The 18,592-nt window shown below is 36.2% G+C and overlaps 1 protein-coding gene across 1 annotated transcript; it reads left to right on the forward strand.

The window, feature by feature from the left end:
• Window positions 1-408: 408 nt before the first annotated feature.
• On the forward strand, window positions 409-18,458 carry wu:fc21g02. The gene is made up of 10 exons (XM_067441219.1): window positions 409-795; window positions 2,571-2,759; window positions 4,421-4,463; window positions 10,005-10,301; window positions 10,404-10,688; window positions 12,044-12,261; window positions 12,493-12,591; window positions 13,442-13,555; window positions 13,652-13,738; window positions 17,180-18,458. The coding sequence occupies exons 3-10, from the start codon at window positions 4,421-4,423 to the stop codon at window positions 17,288-17,290; spliced, it is 1,254 nt and encodes a 417-aa protein (XP_067297320.1). The 5' UTR covers window positions 409-795; window positions 2,571-2,759; the 3' UTR covers window positions 17,291-18,458.
• Window positions 18,459-18,592: the final 134 nt, after the last annotated feature.

An 18,592-nucleotide genomic window follows, 5' to 3' on the forward strand; every position in this document is an offset into this window, starting at 1 on the left:
ATACCATTTATTCTATCTGAATTATTTGTAAGTGTGAACTCGTGAAATGATGTTTCTTAAAAAACTAAGTTCGGGAATAGCACGTTCAAATGATCTACCTAATCATAATGTCATTCCAACCAGCTGTCAACAATCAGTAATCAACATGTCTACCAATCAGCTCAAGTGGAGGATCACATAAATACCCAGTCAACTCACCAACGTTCCTTGACAAAGTTTGCAGCATCCCTCCACCACCCCTTCTACCTCACACGCACCTGGTTAACTTTCCTAACCAGAAATACGGGGGGAGTACTCTGGGTTCGGGCCAAATACCGAGCTCGGAGCCCTCTCCTCGGACAGCACGCCAAATACGCATACCATTTATTCTATCTGAATTATTTGTAAGTGTGAACTCGTGAAATATATATATGAGACACAACCCAATATGATATATGAGACACAACCCAAAGCCAAGAGGAAGGAAGGGAAGGAACAATGTCCAAAAATGGCAAAACCTGAAGAAACCGCCATCTGCCAACACAAGTCACCTGACAGCTCTAGCAGCCCTAGTTCCGCTGAAAACCCCCCCGGAAGGAACTGCATAGAGATCAATGCAGAGGATTCTATATAAATATCACTGTTCTTTGTCTGTTCGGTGTGCATCTTTTGATTTGATTGATAGGTGTATCCTTGTGGAGAAATTGGTTCTCTACGAGTATTTGCTCAAATTGCTCTGCTGTATTATTTTAACTTGAATTGCTCTGATGAGAACAAGTTATTTTTTTACATCTATTGCTTGGAACTGCAAACAAGGTAATTAGCCTTTATATTCGTCCACTCATACAGGACTGCCCTGTTGAGATGGGAATAGCTGAAGATTTTTAATCTGTAACCTTTTGATATTTTGCTAATATATTGATCATTGTGTAACCAGTATTTTTATCTTTTGTTTAAATAATGATAGAAGGTCGTTCACCTAGATCACTGGTATAATTAAAACAAGCCAGTGTAGGTTAAGACCTAATTCTGACCTGACAGCACAAGGCTACTTAGTTGCAATTATCAATATTGTATTCTAAGGGTTACTCAGGAGATGAGGTAAATACCAGATCTCACCACAGTTTTCATGAGCTGTATGCCAAAATCATCAGTATTAAAACAATAAAAGACCTGAAATTTTTCAGTTGTTGTGCAATGAATCTAAAATATATGAAAGTTAAATTTTTATCATTACATTATGGAAAATAATGAACTTTATCACAATATGCTATTTTTTTTAGAAGGACCTGTATATATATATATATATATATATATATATATATATATATATATATATATATATATATATATATATATATATATATATATATATATATATATATATATATATATGATGGAACAGTACCAGCGTTAAAGTCAAAAAGGTTGTTCGGTATTGTGTACCCTGCAGATGATTATATTATTCAAATGTTTACCTTAATCTTATCAGTAAATCTTGGTCATTGTCATTATCACTTCAATACTGAAAGACGTACATCTCTTTTAAGACTACTTTGTTAAGATTATTTTAAAAATATGCAGAAGTTATTAAAGGTCCAGGGAGACATTGCCAGGGATGCTTGCAATGTGTAAACAGTGATAAACAATATAAAAATATTAATAAGAACAGCTGGTGTATTGGATAAATATAGCAAGTCCCCCCAAAAGATATGTTTTGAGATACAACAAATAAGCACATTTGTTCTGAGTCTTACTTTTATCTGTATGAAGTTATGCAAAATAATAAGGGTTGTTGAGAAAGTCATACAGATAGACAAGGGAGACTTGGCCTATAGCATGGCAATTTAAATTCAGCAGTGATCTGAGAGCAAAATAATAATCCTTCTCTCCAAAAGGACCAGGGATTTACTATTCAAAGTTTCAATATTCCGCAAAATTAGAAGCAGTTTACCATTTCATGTAGGCTAAACTACTTTCTTGACTATCAAAATATAATTTGTATTCCAACAAGGTCACTCAGTGCAGACTAACCCTTCCACAAAGCACTCATATGAGCATGAGCTCTAGCTAAGACTGATGCATGCTGGGATGGGAGAGGTCCCATAACCACGCCTCTGAGGTGTATTCCTGTTGCGTTTGTTTATGCAGACTTGCCAGGCTCTTCGTAAAGGCTTTGAATGGGATAGCCTGCATGAGGAAAATATAGAAGGAACAGCTGGCTGGAGCACTAATATAGATGGTCCGCATTTCTTCTCCATATTTGGGAGCATAAGTTTGGTTTAAAGAATAAAATTAATCGGTGTACTGCTTTTAATAATTAAAAAACAAACAAAATTAAGTGATGAGTGCAAAAGCTCAATAAGAAAACGATTAGTTTAACCATTCAAACATAGTAAAGAAAGGAAACGGTCATTAAATATCACAGACCACACAAGAGAACAAAAAGGTTGGGTTCGGCACTCCGCGACGTTAAGCTGCGGATTATATTTCTCTAAAAGCATGCATGAGCATGCTACTTGCCATAATTGACATTTCCTATATTCATATAAACTACCCATCCAAAACCCTTCTCACGCACATCTATCTAGGCTACATCTTGACAAAAGAGCAGGAATGTGCCCGGAGCGGTTTGTATGCACGACCACAAAGCAGATGGGTTGAGTTAAACTCTACACGACTACAGGACACACCTACCGACGCCAACAACATCATTCCCAGCCCTGCACACGGTTAAATTCGACATTTACAACGGAAACATCCATCATATTGAAGAAATTGTAAGTAGCCTACGCTTTGATCTTTTTCCGTGTAGTTTATAATCGCTACATTTTTTTGAACTAATCTAACGCAAGAATTGAATGCTTGATCTCGTATAGCTATAAAGTCGTTTTTTTTTTTTTTTACCAGGCGCCTATAAGATGACTATCGATAGTCTGTGTTTATAAACATTTCCCGCTGCTCTTGGTTTATATTTGATTCGAAGCACTTGTTAATGATGAAAGCAAAATCGTACAATCACATTAAGACAAATTGCGTCTCTTACACGAGTATGAAGTTACACCTAAGTTAAATGTTTAATTTAGGTTACTCGACATCATTAAATATATTTCGTGCATTCGCGCGTAACATTGATGTAATTGAGGATCTGGTCCAATCATTCAAACTAACGCCCTTATGAGAAGCAGACCATTAGCAGCCATTTGTGTGGGCTGGACCTAATCTCTGTGCACTAAAGGAGAAGCTTTTGTACTCTGTCCAGGCATTTTAATTAATATACACGGTATAAATTGTACTGTGATTAAAATGTTCCCGTATTGCAGAAGAATGCTCTCAATTTGGCTCAATTTGTTATTTATATGATGAAATTCGTTTTTTTTTATATAGTTTTTTTTACGGTATAACATATTACATAAAATGCATTTAAAAATCACTATATTGCCCAATAGTACGTCTAAGAGGGTTTTTAAATGCTTAGTTTTATGATCAAAGCTCTGTAGTTTTATTTGTGGGGTGGGGCAAAACATAATGCAATGCAATGATCGAGAGATAATTATGTTCTTCAAATGCTTGTTGTATCAAATTTCATACATTTGAACAACTTTTTTTTTTTTTTTTTTAAATGTACAGTCTAGTACATGCTGATCGGAAATATTAATAATAATTTAAATGTTATTTTTACATGTACTTTTATCATTGAAGATTTGTTTAACCTTGAAGACTGGAGTACTCCAGTCTTCAGGGTCACATGTTTCTTTTGAGCTGATTTGCTCCTCAAGAAAATGTTTATGATTATTCTAAAAGTTGAAAACAGTTGTGTAAAACGTTTTTTTTTTTTTTGGATTCTTTGCTGAATAGAAAGTTGGAAGAGTTATTCTAGATACTTCTTGTAAAAACATTAAAAATCTTATCAAAACCCTTTGAACGGCAGTGTATATGTATACATATAATTTTGAAATTATACTATAAAGCTTTTTACTTTCTAAAAACTATAACCTATCATTCAGAGGGCAGAAGGCATGTAGAAGATTGTGTAGGCTACAACAGGTTTTTCAGCAAAGATTTGATCATGTTGATAATTTGTTTTATGTTTTATAGTGATAGTCCACCCAAAAATGAAAATTACCCTATGATTTACTCTCCGTCAAACCATTCTAGGTGTATATGACATTCTTCTTTCAGACAAATACAATCGGAGTTATATTAAAAAATGTCCTGGCTAATCCAAGCATTATAATTGCAGTCAATGGCAGCCCAAAATTTGAAGCCCACCAAAAAAAAGTGCATCCATCCATTATAAAAGTACTTCATGTGACTCCAGGAGGTTAATAAAAGCCTTTTGAAGTGAAGGAAGCGATATGTTTGTGTAAATGTTTTAATGTATTGTGTGTGTTTTTTTTTAGAAGCTATCTGCAATACTAATAGATAATTTCTCAAACAGATGCTGAGTGCGTGGACCCTCCTTGCAGCTGCTATTTGTGCAGGTATGATGACAACATTAGCTTTTTACACACTAAACAACCTAACTGAAGATGCTTCTGCAATGACATACAATTTACAGTTCTTTAGAATAATGGGACAAGGTAAATTATGTTATGTATTGACACAGGGGCGTTGCTAGTCATTAAGCTCTACCAGGGCACAGGCCCCTCATTATTATTATTTTTTGTGAAAGCAAGAAGTGTCACACAATGCACTATACACGTTTACTTTTGCTTAACCCAGTATTCGTACACTGCAACAAGTACTGGGGGATGTAAACGTATAGAAATATTAATATTATTTCTTATTTATAAACTTATTTATAAAAAATTATAGATCTAAGTATCTTTTACATACTCAGTATTTCCCATAGGATTTACTGAAACTTGTTTGGTCTGTAAACTCACGATTGACAAGGCTCATTCCGAGGGGCGGGATCAGACTGATCTCATGAAATGGTGTATGTATGACACGCCAATTCGTATGCCATTTTGGCGTGCTATGAAGACGCATAATCGCTTTTTAGCATGTTTATCAACTCCTTTTCATTCTGCCCCCCCCCCTACACTGCCCCTACCCCTAAACCTACCCATAACACACACACACACACACACACACACACACACACACACACACACACACACAGCCCCTAAACCTACCCATCACAAGAAACATTCTGCATTTTTACATTTTCAAAAATACACAATTTAGTATGTTTATAAATCCATTTACCTTGTGGACACACACACAGATATTTAGACCCGTTTTGAACACTTAACTCAAACCCTTCCCTAAACCTACCCATTTGTGTATTATAAAAAACAGGATATAACAGGCAGATACGACTGCAGGCATAATTTATTCAGAAGGTACAAATATTCCAAGTGCTCCGAGGCCAAACGATTGATTTGCGTGAAGAAAATCCCCAAAAGCGATAGAGTCCATCCGCCAAAGATTAATAATATATTTTAAATATTGCCGCCGGAAGAAACGTCAGGTCAGGTTTGACAGCATTGGCTGTCGTGTGTCTTGTGACCAACTGCGTCATAACTTCAGCTTTGATTGTAAAATGCCATTGGCTCTCATGTGTCTCGTGACCGATCGAGTCATTCTAAACTTGTGTGTATCATTTGAATCAGAAATATTAACGAGTGTGTGTGTGTTCAGTTCACAAAGAGGCGCGATCATCATTTCAGTGACTAAAAAGTTAAGATCAACTCTGTTCTTCACATGAAGATATCGTATGACTTCAGAAGACTTGGAATGCAACATGAGTTAACACTTTTATACTGTTTTTTGGTCCGTTTTTGCAATAAATACATGTGACTGTACATTTATCTGCCTGTTACGCGTTTTATATTGTTGAGAGTGGGTAGGTTTAGGGTAGGAGTGGAGTTAGTTGCTCCAAAATATAAAATTAGGCTATAAATATTAATTCTCTGAGATCAGGTTGGCGGAATCACACGGCGTACACATACGCCGACGGAGATGATGGTTCGTTTCGGCATAGACATTCACGCGGAATCACACGGTGTAGACATAACGTTACACGCGGATAGCTCAAAATGCGTACAGATAACACAGCACTTGGCTTTAGAAAGTGGCATATATGTTTACGCAAAGCAACCAACCAGAGCAACGAAGGTGAAGCAGAACTCGTTGACAGATGAAACTTTCGCCGTATCCGGTCGGCAAAACTCAGAACCCATCTTCCCTTTTTAAGAATGACTTCAGTGCCGTTCTTTATTCTTTTCTCAGAGAAAAGCTTAACTCCAAAGTCTTCCAGAGTCGCGGTCAAAGCTGATTCGAAAGACCGCCGTTCGCCAGTTTCTGTGTTTACTAGTATCATGCTAGCGCAACTCGCCGTCACTATGTTAAACCACCAACTCTATACACGATGTGATTGGCCCGACCAGAGTTTGGCGTTTACAGCTCAGAAGTGTATTGAGAGTTGCTAGACGACACTCGCGGGCAGATTAGATTTATTGCCACTAGGGTGCGTCTAGATTTCTAGGCTAAAATGTTGTGCATTTTAATGTTAAATTCATTAATTTGTTGCACTTTAAGAGTTCAAAATTCAGAGCTCAAACCCATATTCAGTGTGCAAATTGAGCAAAGAAAAAGTCTCAACTTTTTTGACTTAAACCTCAACTTTAAAGGGACTCTTACACTCCATAATAGTAAAAATAATAATAGTTATAATATAAATCCTATGAGAGTTTTAGCAATATATTGTAAAACGATTGCACCGGAAATAAATGAGTGATCTTTTATTTTGATGTAAACTGCAGTCGAGCATTTATTTTGGTGGAAAATATGTTTACAAACGCTCATTACAAATCCAGTAAAATGCGGTAATGGACAACTGTGCAGATATGAAATTGCATTTTTACATTTTCAAAAAACATCATTTAGTACGTTAATAAATCCATTTACATTGTGTGGACACACACACATAATGGTTCGTTTAGGGCGTAGAGATTCACGTGGAATCACACGGTGTAGATATGCACGCGGATAGCTCAAAATGCGCACAGATAACACGCCACTTGGCTTTAGAAAGTGACGTGTATGTTTACGCAAAGTCATGATGTCATGTTAAAAAAGATGCTAGATCTTAATTTGAAGCTTCTGAGAAAAACTAACTAGCGAATGTTGAACATATTAATCCGGATGTTGACAGCTAGCAGTTCAGCAGAAGAGGCGAAGAAGAAAGGGGCGTTCCCGTCTGCAAAAATGGTAACCCCCACCAGCACGATAACGCCCATTTGTGGCTGCAGTAGGATGATATTGGTTAACTAAGATGCGGAGCTGATCACTCACTTCTCTTTACACAGTGCAAACAGTGAGGACACAAAACCTTATCGAGCTATGATATCAATTTGTGGCAGTCAGTGTTGATATTGTGGCAGGGCACCACAGATAAATAAATGTTTGGGAAACTCTGATACCTATATTCTCAGCATGTTTAATGACAAGCCAAACATACTACTGTATATGGAAATAATACAACTGGGGAGAACTTTCTTGCAGATTTGCATTCTTCTGCATTACACAATGATAATAATGACTAATTAAATATTTTTCAAGAATTTACAATTACAACATATCAAGAAACCATTCATTTTATGACAACAACTAAAATTAAGAGCATAAATATTCGAAGAGAAAACCTTAATATTTACATGTTTTGACAGTTTATTTTAATAAATATCATAAATGTAAAAGGTGTGCATCATAGCTGACACCTAGATGAACACTTTACATTTGGTTTTTAATAACTAAGGCTTGTGTGTGCACTGCAGTGTAGCCTACATTGTAGAACAAAACGTAAAACTATCGTCAGTTTACTACAGGCTTTATTTGTAGATTGTTTATCGATGGAGGAAAGTAGACAGGAGGGTGATGCAGCGTGAGGTTAAGGTAGAGTTGGCAAAGGCCAAACAAAAAGCGTATGAAGACATGTATTCAAGGTTAAATAGTAAAGAAGGTGAGAGGGATGTGTATCGGTTGGCGAGGCAGAGGGATAGAGATGGAAAGGATGTGCAGCAGGTTACAGTGATTAAAGATAGAGATGGAAATGTGTTGACAGGTGACAGGACGGTGAGGGAAAGATGGAAGGAATACTTTGGGGAACTGATGAATGAGGAAAATGACAGGGAGAGGAGTTGTAGAGGAAAATATTGTTGACCAGGAAGTAGAAAGTATTAGCAAGGGTGAAGTTAGGAGAGCTTTGAAGAAGAAAGAGGAAAGGCAGTTGGTCCTGATGACATACCAGTGGAGGTATGGAAGTGTCTAGGAGAGATTGCAGTAGAGCTTTTAACTAGGTTGTTCAACAAGGTTTTAGAGAGTGAGAGGATGCCTGTGGAAACTACAGAGGTATTAAGCTGATGAGCCATACAATGAAGTTGTGGGAAAGAGTAGTGGAAGCAAGGCTAAGGGGAGAAGTGGACATTTGTGAGCAGCAGTATGGTTTCATGCCAAGAAAGAGCACTACAGATGCATTATTTGCTTTGAGAATGTTAATGGAGAAGTACAGAGAGGGTCAGAAAGAGCTGCATTGTGTCTCTGTAGATTTAGAGAAAGCATATGACAGAGTGCCAAGAAAGGAGCTGTGGTAATGTATGAGGAGGTCTGGAGTGGCAGAGAAGTATGTTAGAGTAGTCCAGGATATGTATGAGAGCAGTAGGACAGTGATAAGGTGTGCCGTAGGTGAGACAGAGGACTTCACGGTTAAGGTGGGACTGCATCAAGGATCAGCTCTGAGCCCTTTCTTGTTTGCGGTGGTGATGGACAGGCTGACAGATGTGGTCAGACAGGAATCTCCATGGACTATGATGTTTGCGGATGACATTGTGATCTGTAGTGAGAGCAGGGAGCAGGTGGAGGAAAGTCTAGAGAGGTGGAGGTTTGCTCTGGAGAGAAGAGGAATGAAGGTTATCGGCAGCAAGCCAGAATACATGTGTATGTGAATGAGAAAGAACCAAGTGGAACAGTGAGGTTACAGGGAGCAGAGGTAAAGAAGGTGCAGGATTTTAACTACTTAGGGTCAACAGTCCAGAGCATTGGGGAGTGTGGAAAAGAGGTGAAGAAGCGTGTGCAGGCAGGTTGGAATGGGTGGAGAAAAGTGTCAGGTCTGTTGTATGATAAAAGAGTACCAGCAAGAATGAAAGAAAAGGTGTACAGGACAGTAGTGAGACCAGCGATGTTGTATGGTTTTGGGACAGTTGCACTGAGGAAGAGCTAGAGGTTCAGCAGAGCTGAAGATGTTGAGGTTCTCTTTGGGAGTGACGAGGATGGATAGGATCAGGAATGAGTACATCAGAGGGACCGCACATGTGAGATGTTTTGGAGACAAAGTAAGAGAGGCCAGGTTGAGATGGTTTGGACATGTTCAGAGGAGGGAGAGTGAATATATTGGTAAAAGGATGCTGAGGTTAGAGCTGCCAGGCAGGAGGTCAAGAGGAAGACCAAAGAGGAGGTTTATGGATGTAGTGAAGAAGGACATGAAGGTAGTCGGTCTGAGAGAAGAGGATACAGAGAATAGGACTAGATGGAGGCAGATGTTTATCGTCTTACCTCCCTCAAACTCATTGTCTCTCTTTTCTGCTTCCCTGTCCCTGCTTCGTACAACAACAAAAAAAATGTTTTGAGAGAATCTGAGATTCTTATTCTGAGAATAGGATTATTACTGGACTTCTGTGTGCACTGCTGTACGCTGCAGTTGATAGGAAGCGTGCACGCATGCGTCAGTTTGTTTTCGGTTTTCTGTTAAACTGCATTGATTTGGTTATGTTGCATACAGATCCAATCTAAATACATTGACAATGACAAGTATAAAAAAAATGTTAAAATTCAAGCTTGGGATTTATACTGCGGCACGTGCCCCAGTAAAAGGGGTCTAGCAACGCCCTGTATTGACACATAAGACAATACAAAAAATCTGTATCATTAATTGCCTAGCAGTTCTATACTACTTATTTTGCAATTCTAAACAACATCTCTAGAACATGAAACAACAAAACAAAAATTGTCTTCCTCAGTGCCAGTCTCTGCATTATCTCGGAGGAATATAATCCACGGCCGTCAGTTGCTTCTGGATCTTCCCGAAAGGACAACGAGGTTGGACTTTATTTCTGCTGATGAGAAAGACCATTTTACTATTTGGGAACATAAAACACTCTCTGTCTGGCCCAGTAAACCCAGTAAAGGCCAAGTGAATAGCGTAAGTCAGGGCTGGACTTTCAGAATCAATCATGTTACATTTGATGATGAGGGAACCTACAACCTGTTCAATAACTTTGGTGCACCCATCTCCAGTTATACAGTGAAGGTCGATTGTGAGTAGTGATTTAAACCCCCATCTCATATAATATCTCTATGACAGTCCACATATATCCTCACTTTTGAATGCACCAATGTTTTTGTTTGTTTGTTTCCAGCCAACAGAGAAATTATTGAGCGTGTCGCAGGTGAAAAACTGACAATACCACTGCAAGGACTCAAGCAAAGTGATGCCACACTTCGCTTTTACAGCAATAGTTCATCTGTCACCCTGGTGGAGAATGGCGTTCCTGTGGGCAAGAACTACCCAGACTATATTAGCCGACTTAAAGTGTCCAGTGATGTGATCCAGGTTCTCAATGTCAATGTGTCAGATTTGGGCAGATATGAGCTCACCGATTATAAAGGCAGACTTGTCTCAAACAATACAATGATACTAGTAGGTAAGAAAATACTTTCTTCAGTATATTTTAAACATGCATTTACTGCACACATTTCCTTAGCTATTTAAATAGGGACATTGCATAGGCTTCCATAGTTTTTATATACAGTTAGTTATAAATACTATAACCTTACCAGAAAATGTTCTGCATTTTTACAATGAAAAAAAACCCTTGCATTTTTTATGCCATTTTTACAAATGAGAATGTCCCCAAATGGGTTTGGGTTTTTTTTTGTCAGGTTTAGCTCACTTCTGGGTACAAATTTCTGTTTAGTAGGTTACCAAAATATGATTAAATAGGTAAGTAAGCACACACACACACACACACACACACACAATATATATATATATATATATATATATATATATATATATATATATATATATATATATATATATATATATATATATATATATATATGTGTATATATATATATATATATGTATATATATATATATATATATATATATGTATATATATATATATATATATATATATATATATATATATATATATATATATATATACATATATATGTACAGTTGCAAGAAAAAGAATGTGAACCGCTTGCAGAATGTGCAAATGTGAATAATTTTAACTAAAGCTATCATACAATATGCATGTTATTTTTTATTTAGTTCTGTCCTGAATAAGATATTTTACATAATTATTTTACATACAGTCCACAGAACAAAAAAATAGCTGAATTCATTAATGAACCTTTTATTCTTAACCCTGTGTCATTCCCTGAATGATCTACGGCTGTATTTGTTTTGTGATGGTTGTTCTCAAGTTCCTTGTTTGTCTTGAGTAGTTAAACTGCCCAATGTTGTTCAGAAAATCCTCAAGGTCCTGCATATTCTTCAGTTTTCCAGCATCTTTTGCATACAGTGAATGTTTGAACCTTTAGTTTTGTCCCTCAATCGTCCTCAGTGTGACAAGATGGATTTCAAAATCATAATCACTGTTAAGAGGGTTCAAATATGCAAAAGATGCTGGAAAAATTAAGAATGCACACTACCATACAAAAGTTGTTTTTCTTTTATTTTTTAAATATATTATTATTATGATTATTATTCAGAAAGGATGCATTAAATTGACAGTAAAGACATTTATAATGATTATAATTCAAAGAAATATATTTTATCCAATTGGGGGGAGGGGGGGGGGGGGGGTCCATTAAATTACAAGTAATGTGCCCAAACATTTGAATGGTAGTGTATATTGATATAAAAATATTTTAAAAAACTGTTTTGTAGGTATATTCTAGAGACTTGTGTTGCATGCATTAGTAGTAACCACTATTATTTTTTTGATGATTTTTCTTGTCTTGTCTCTTCAATTGTTGCATGTAGATCAACATGCACATGTCCCTGCTACGGGTCTTTTAGCTCTACTGCTGCTTGGCCTTCCTTGTGGAGTGTGCATCTGCTGCAGAAAGAGAATCTGCAATAGGTGCCGGTCCACCAAATCACACACGCCCACAGTGGAGTCCAACACCCTTAATACTGTACCAGCGTACAACACAGTTATTAATCCTGCAGTTCCTGGAGGTCCTGGAGGCCCCGGCCAGGTAAAATAAATGATTCTGTCTCTCTATTGCTGTATTTTCCTGTCCATTCCCCCACTCTCTTGTAAAATAAAGACAAAATAATAAATTCAATAAATTCAATAAACGATTATAACTCAAATAACTTTGTGACAGGTTCATGCCAAGCAACATTAAGGATAATTTAGTTATTTTAGTTCTTGTAGCTGCTGTACATTACAATTAATATTAATGGTTTGTGTTTTCTGACATAAGGGCTACAATGCTGGTTATCCGCCTAATCCAAATCAAGGACAGATGAATTATCCTCCACCAACAGAGTGGAGCGGACAACCTGCTGTTTCTCCCAACCCTGTGAGTTCACATACACAGAGATTTACATTTATTCATTTAAAAGGTCCTTTTATCCAAAGTGACAAATAAGGAAAATTACAACACAACTCGGCAAGCAATTGTGTATTTAAAAGACGTCTAATAACCATCCAAACACAGCCCTGATGTCTAGGCTAAAAAAAAAGCACAATATGGGCTTTCAGTGAAAATGTAGACATCTAACCTTAGCCAAAGAATAGACTAGTCATCAATTTTGGACTGTTTTAGACTTTTAAACATGTCAAAGAAATGAAACCAAATGCCTTGTAATCAATGTTGACTTTGCTTACATGATGGAATATTATACAAATTCATGGCTAGAAGTGGGTTATTTATAGCCGGACTATATCGGTTCCATAGTTAACTGAGATTGTGAAATGATTGCTTGCTGGGAAGTAGTTCATCCAAAGGAAGCAGTAACTTTTCAAACGTTTGATATCGTAATACTCGCATGTTCTGTTTTGTTTTAGCTGGTGGAGCAGTATCGCAAGCTGGTCCACCTTAAACCAACATGAATCCCAGGCTTATTATGCTAGTTTGCTGCTGGTTTAGCTGGTGGACCAGTATACCATGCAAACCTTAATGCCAAAATTCAAGATTTACTTCTCTCCATGCTGAAAAGCATATGAAGCAGACCGTTTATTTATAGATTTATTTAAAGCTACAGTCCGTAACTTTTTGCGCTCTTGCGGTTAATAAACAAAACTGTATGCATCTTGTAGAAGAACATTGCAGCCGTAGCTGTACTATAGTTCTGTGTCTCTTTATGGTGTTTTGAGTATGTACACTTTAAACAGGAAAAAATCTATTTTGTGCATGTTCTCTTTTTAAGGGCTTTCATCCTGAGTATGTGCCTCAAAACCCTGTCTATCCTCCTGGAGTTCCCCCCGCTCAGCCGCCACCATTTAATGCCCCTCCCACCCAGTACAACCCATCTGCACCTATGGTACATTCAAAATATTTTGCAATTGTTTTTGTTTTCATCCTGTATGTTTACTTTTCTGTTTCTTTACTTTTAATAAGTGAATATGTGTGTCCTCAGAACTATACGCCAATGATGTACAGCGCTCCTCCTCCTGGGCCTCAGGAACCACCATCAACCGCACCACTGCTCACACCTCAGCCTGAGGTAAAGCTTACACTTTTTGTCACAGCCTACTAAATCATTCAATAAATAGGTCATGTAATATATGTAAGGTTTTTCTCTCCTACTTATGAGTATACATTATGCTGCCATGTTTTGATGTTCTAATAGTCTCCAATACTCAATGTTTCCGAAACTAGTTAGTTCCTCAGTAACAACCTTTTTTTATAATGTCTGCATTCACTGTGACACATTTTTAAACAATTTGCAGAAAATGTACCCAAAATTGCTGACGAGTCATTCCAATGGGTAACACTTGCTTGTTGCTTATAGTTGTAACTCTTCAAAATGAAACTTTTTTTCAACACTGAATCTAATACTACACATTTTTTAACTATTTAAAATGTGTATTGGTCAATCTCAGGTAACTTTAAGCAGTTCTAAGCAGAAAAGGGATCATGTTTTCTCAGTCCTGTTACCAACTCGTGTGGCATTTTAAAAACATGTATAAAAGCATGTTAATTAATTCCTTTGTTTTCCTCTCATGAAAGTGTTGAAGTGAAGCTGAAAGTGAAGAAATAGTTAGTTATATATGTTTAAATATTTTTTTTATGACTAAACAAAATCACTATATATGAAGGCAAGGTGTATTTAATTAAATAAAAAAACTGACATTTTTCATTTTATTTTAAATAAGACCGAAGCCTCAAGTTTTTCATTAAAAAAATATAGAAATTAAACAATTTTATAAATCATAAAGATAAAAAATGTGGTTTAACTTTCCTCTTTTTTTTGTTGAAAAATAAATACAACGTTGTAAGAGGCATGAACACTTGGTAACAGGAATGAGTGTGCGCACTATTACATCAAAAATCCAGTTACTTTTACTCAGTCCTGTTATTTTTCATGAGTTACAGGACTGAAAGTAGGATTGAGTTTAAGCAAAAAATGAGCAAATACATAACAAATTGCTACATGGTGCACATGCTAATAGGAAGAGGACACTGATATTTTTGTAAATAAACAAATAGCATCTAAGAAATGTAGGTAACAGGGGTCTCATTTATAAAACTTTGCGCAGATTTCATCCTAAAAGTGTACGTACGTACGAAAGCTAGATTTTACGTACGCACAAAAATATTCTGATTTATAAAACCATGCATACGCCAGAACCTGCGCAATCCCTTTATAAATCACAGCCAGCAGCAGATTGTACATATGTGCATCTCCACCCTGTCTCTTCCCCGAAATCACCATATATGGAACACCGTAATAGTTAGGACCAATGAGCGATTGTGCTTCATGACTTAACTTGCAGACTTTTACATTTTATAACATATGTACATTAAGGAAAATATTTTGTTTTTACACTGTGTTGTGCAGTTCTCTAATAAAAGGGTATTTCATGCTATTCTGTATCACATGTAGTCGCGCCATCTCCTCCTGTGCTCCCGTTGTGGACGATGTGACTAAAAGGCAGCGCTGATTATTATTATTATTATATATTTTTTTTATATACATTTTGAATTCTGTTTGGATTTTAATAGATGTATATAGCCTAAAACAATCAGCACAAATAACACTCTTGGATTTAATCTTCATGATAATGTGGTTATAACGTATGAAATGAAGTGAGAATAAAATGTTATTAATTCTTATAATCATTCTTCTCACATTTATTTTCTACAGTTCTAAATTCAGTTCACGATCTTATTTCCGTTCACGACTTCACCGTCTGTGTCGCCAATTCCCTTTGTCTCCAGAATGTGCGTACGCACAGCACAAAGTTTGCTTAAAGTGCACACATTCTCCCGTCAAGTTTGTTTTTTATAGATCACAACCTTTGCGTGGGAACTGGCGTATGTACGTTTCCAGCCCTGTTTTGTGCTTACACACGCTTTATAAATGAGACCCCTGGACAGTACGTTGAGATTGACCTTCTCAGTTATAGTTATAATTTCATCAAATATACAGAAATTAAAATGAGGACTTATTTTGGTCTTCTCCTGGCCTGCATAAGATCCTGGGCCCAGTTTTTCAAAAGTAATCCACTAGGATTTTGGATAACGGATTGGATCAAATCTTGAAAATGTGTTTTTCAAAAGAAAAAACGGATTACATAATCGGATTAGATTACGTAATCCAATCTGGGGTTTGATCCGGATCAAACCTTTAGTTTGGCTTTTTCAGAACTTTTTTGTAGGATTTGGATCACTTTGATCCCGAAAATATGGATTAAACTGATCCCATCAGAAGGGTGGATTCAGCGAGGATTTCATGCCCAAAATGTGATGAAAACTTTAAAAATGTATCAAATAATTCTATATTTGGATCATGCAGTATCCTACAAGATATCCTATTTATTCATAAGGTTTTAATTGTATTTGTTCATCCGTCAGGCTAAAGTGATTAGGTAGGCTTTAACGTATTCTGCCTTTCAGTATAGGTCTACAGCAAAGTAGAAAGAGTTTGGCCTCATAAAATAATCCCCCAAACAGCTGTCAAAATTGACCAAAAACAATACATTTTATTCTGTCACTAACTGATATATATATTCATCACAATCGAAAATATTTTTGTTTTTAGAATATTTATCAGTGATGCATGCAATGATTACAGAATAACCAAAAAATGCAAAGAATGGCAATCACTGATTTTTGTTTAGTTTAGTTTTTTTTAATTAAATGTGTGTTTTCATTTCAAATAAAAATAACCTTATATTGACCCCACACTGGCTATTCTACGTGTTGCTCTTTACATATCTATAGTTCTACATTGTGATTCTCTATTCTGTTTGAGCACTGGTTATCCAGATTTAGTGATGCTGAAAAGTTCCTATCCGGATCAGATTGATCCAATCCGATGTTGCTTTAAAAAACTGGCTCCAAAAGTAAGCTGGATTGCGTGATCACGGATCACAAAAAAAGGATTACTAAATCTTCTTAAATCAATTTTATCCGGATTAAACCTTTTGAAAAACCGGGCCCTGATGATGCAAATTCCTGTTGAAAATGTGTCTTGTGACATGTTCCAAGTTTTTTTAGAGGGGGGCAATGTGTGAGGGTAACAGTACTGACTGTAAACCTGGGGACAAGACTAAAATGTGTATTTTATAGAACATATTATGAACATATTATGAATTTTGATAAGATGGTACATGGAGTAACACAAATTTGATTTCTGAAAGATTTGAATTATATTCATGGTAGAGTTTAGATTTAGATAGCGAGGACATGTAACAATTGCCATTTTTTGTGTTCTCAGTAGTTTTATTAATGTTTTAAATTATATATTTTAAACTAGCAGTTAGATTAATGTTCTGGACATTTTGCTTAATAATAAAATGTATTTTAGAGTAAATTGATGCATATTTATGTATACAATGTTGCAGGGATAGAAATGTTACCCATTAAGTGGAATGGCTGAAAATGAAATTGATATTTCATACTCCCACTATCTCACTCTTACCCTTCTTTTTTTCTATAGCCTCACCAGTCTGCTATGTCCAGTGTTCCCATGGATATCCTCAACTCCGGTGACTCTAGTGTCCAGTTTGACATTAACAAAGGAAAGTCTCCTGGCAGCAACTTCCTGTAGATATTTATTCTGTGGAAATTCCTGAATTGTCACTGTAGGGGAAACAAACACTATTCATACAAAACCCAAGCCTTTAAAAACATTTTTTGTTGTTGTTCTTTTATATTTTGAAGTGGTAGTACATAGTTCACACTGTGGTTAAAATTGATTACCTCAAACAGATCAGTCAGTGATGGTCATTATCACTGTAAACAATAATTTCTGTCTGCAAAATGAATGGGGCTTAATAACTGCCACTATAATATTTTTATAATTACACATTCTTTAAAGACTTAACCTATCTTAAGAGTAACAGAAGGTTATTATAATTTAAATACCTTTTAAAATCACTGTTAACACTCTTTTCATATGAAAAACAGCTTTCAAAGAAGTGTATTTTTCTTACCTTTTAATGTCACACTCTCGGTGTTCTTTAGTAGGAAAGAAGCTGCTGAATGAGACCAATGACAGATATTTCACAATTACAAAGCTACCTCCATACTGTCAGCAAAAGGTTTTCATATTATACTCATGTTACATGGATGAAAGTATGAGGATTTACCTTCTGAATGGGCTTCCAACGACAACCATTGCTGACAGGTGTGGATATTGAAGCAGCAACGCAATAACCATAGACAAACACTGGCAGGCATGTTATGGCATGTTCTGAAGCCCACTTTCAAAGGGGTAGATTATCAAAAAAAAGAAAAGAAAACAGAAGAAAAGAAAATTCTGTCCTCATATACTCTACCTCCCCACCACACATACAATGGAATCCAATGGGCAGTTGGTCATCAATAGTTTTGTTTCTGACATTCTTCAAAACATCTTAGGCTTCCACAGAAGTAAGAGTTATTTTTTTTTAAATAGTTTATACCTTCAAGGTCACTGATTCTTCAACAGTCAGCTTTAAGGCGATATTCTACACTTATTTGTAGAACTACATAGAATAAGCCATTCATTTAGCATGGTTTTGTACAGGTGTCCCTGTACTCTTGACAACATATCTATTAATTCTTACAATTTTTGCCAACTTTTGTTTTGTACATACTTATCCCTGTCTCTTGAGATGCATATAGTTTTAGAAAATCTAGAACTAGAAAAAAACTGCCTTATGTAACTAAAATGTAGAACGTAATTTTACCTACTCAAAACCTAGGAATTAGCCATATACACACACACACACACACACACACACACACACAAATTATCCATTTAACACATGTACACATTACTATTTATGCATGCAAATGAATTAAAATGCATTAATGTACTGCTTTAGGGATTTCTCATTCTCAACTATCACAAATAGCCTTGCAGGAG

This window comes from Pseudorasbora parva, chromosome 4 (assembly GCF_024679245.1).
Source record: "Pseudorasbora parva isolate DD20220531a chromosome 4, ASM2467924v1, whole genome shotgun sequence".
Classification (NCBI taxonomy): domain Eukaryota; kingdom Metazoa; phylum Chordata; class Actinopteri; order Cypriniformes; family Gobionidae; genus Pseudorasbora; species Pseudorasbora parva.

Excerpts from the sequence above, each read along its gene's own strand:
- wu:fc21g02 (XM_067441219.1), top strand. The coding sequence starts at position 4,421 with ATGCTGAGTGCGTGGACCCTCCTTGCAGCTGCTATTTGTGCAG. Across the intron at positions 10,302-10,403 it reads TTATACAGTGAAGGTCGATT|CCAACAGAGAAATTATTGAG; the intron begins GTGAGTAGTGAT and ends GTTTGTTTCCAG. Across the intron at positions 13,556-13,651 it reads ACAACCCATCTGCACCTATG|AACTATACGCCAATGATGTA; the intron begins GTACATTCAAAA and ends GTGTGTCCTCAG.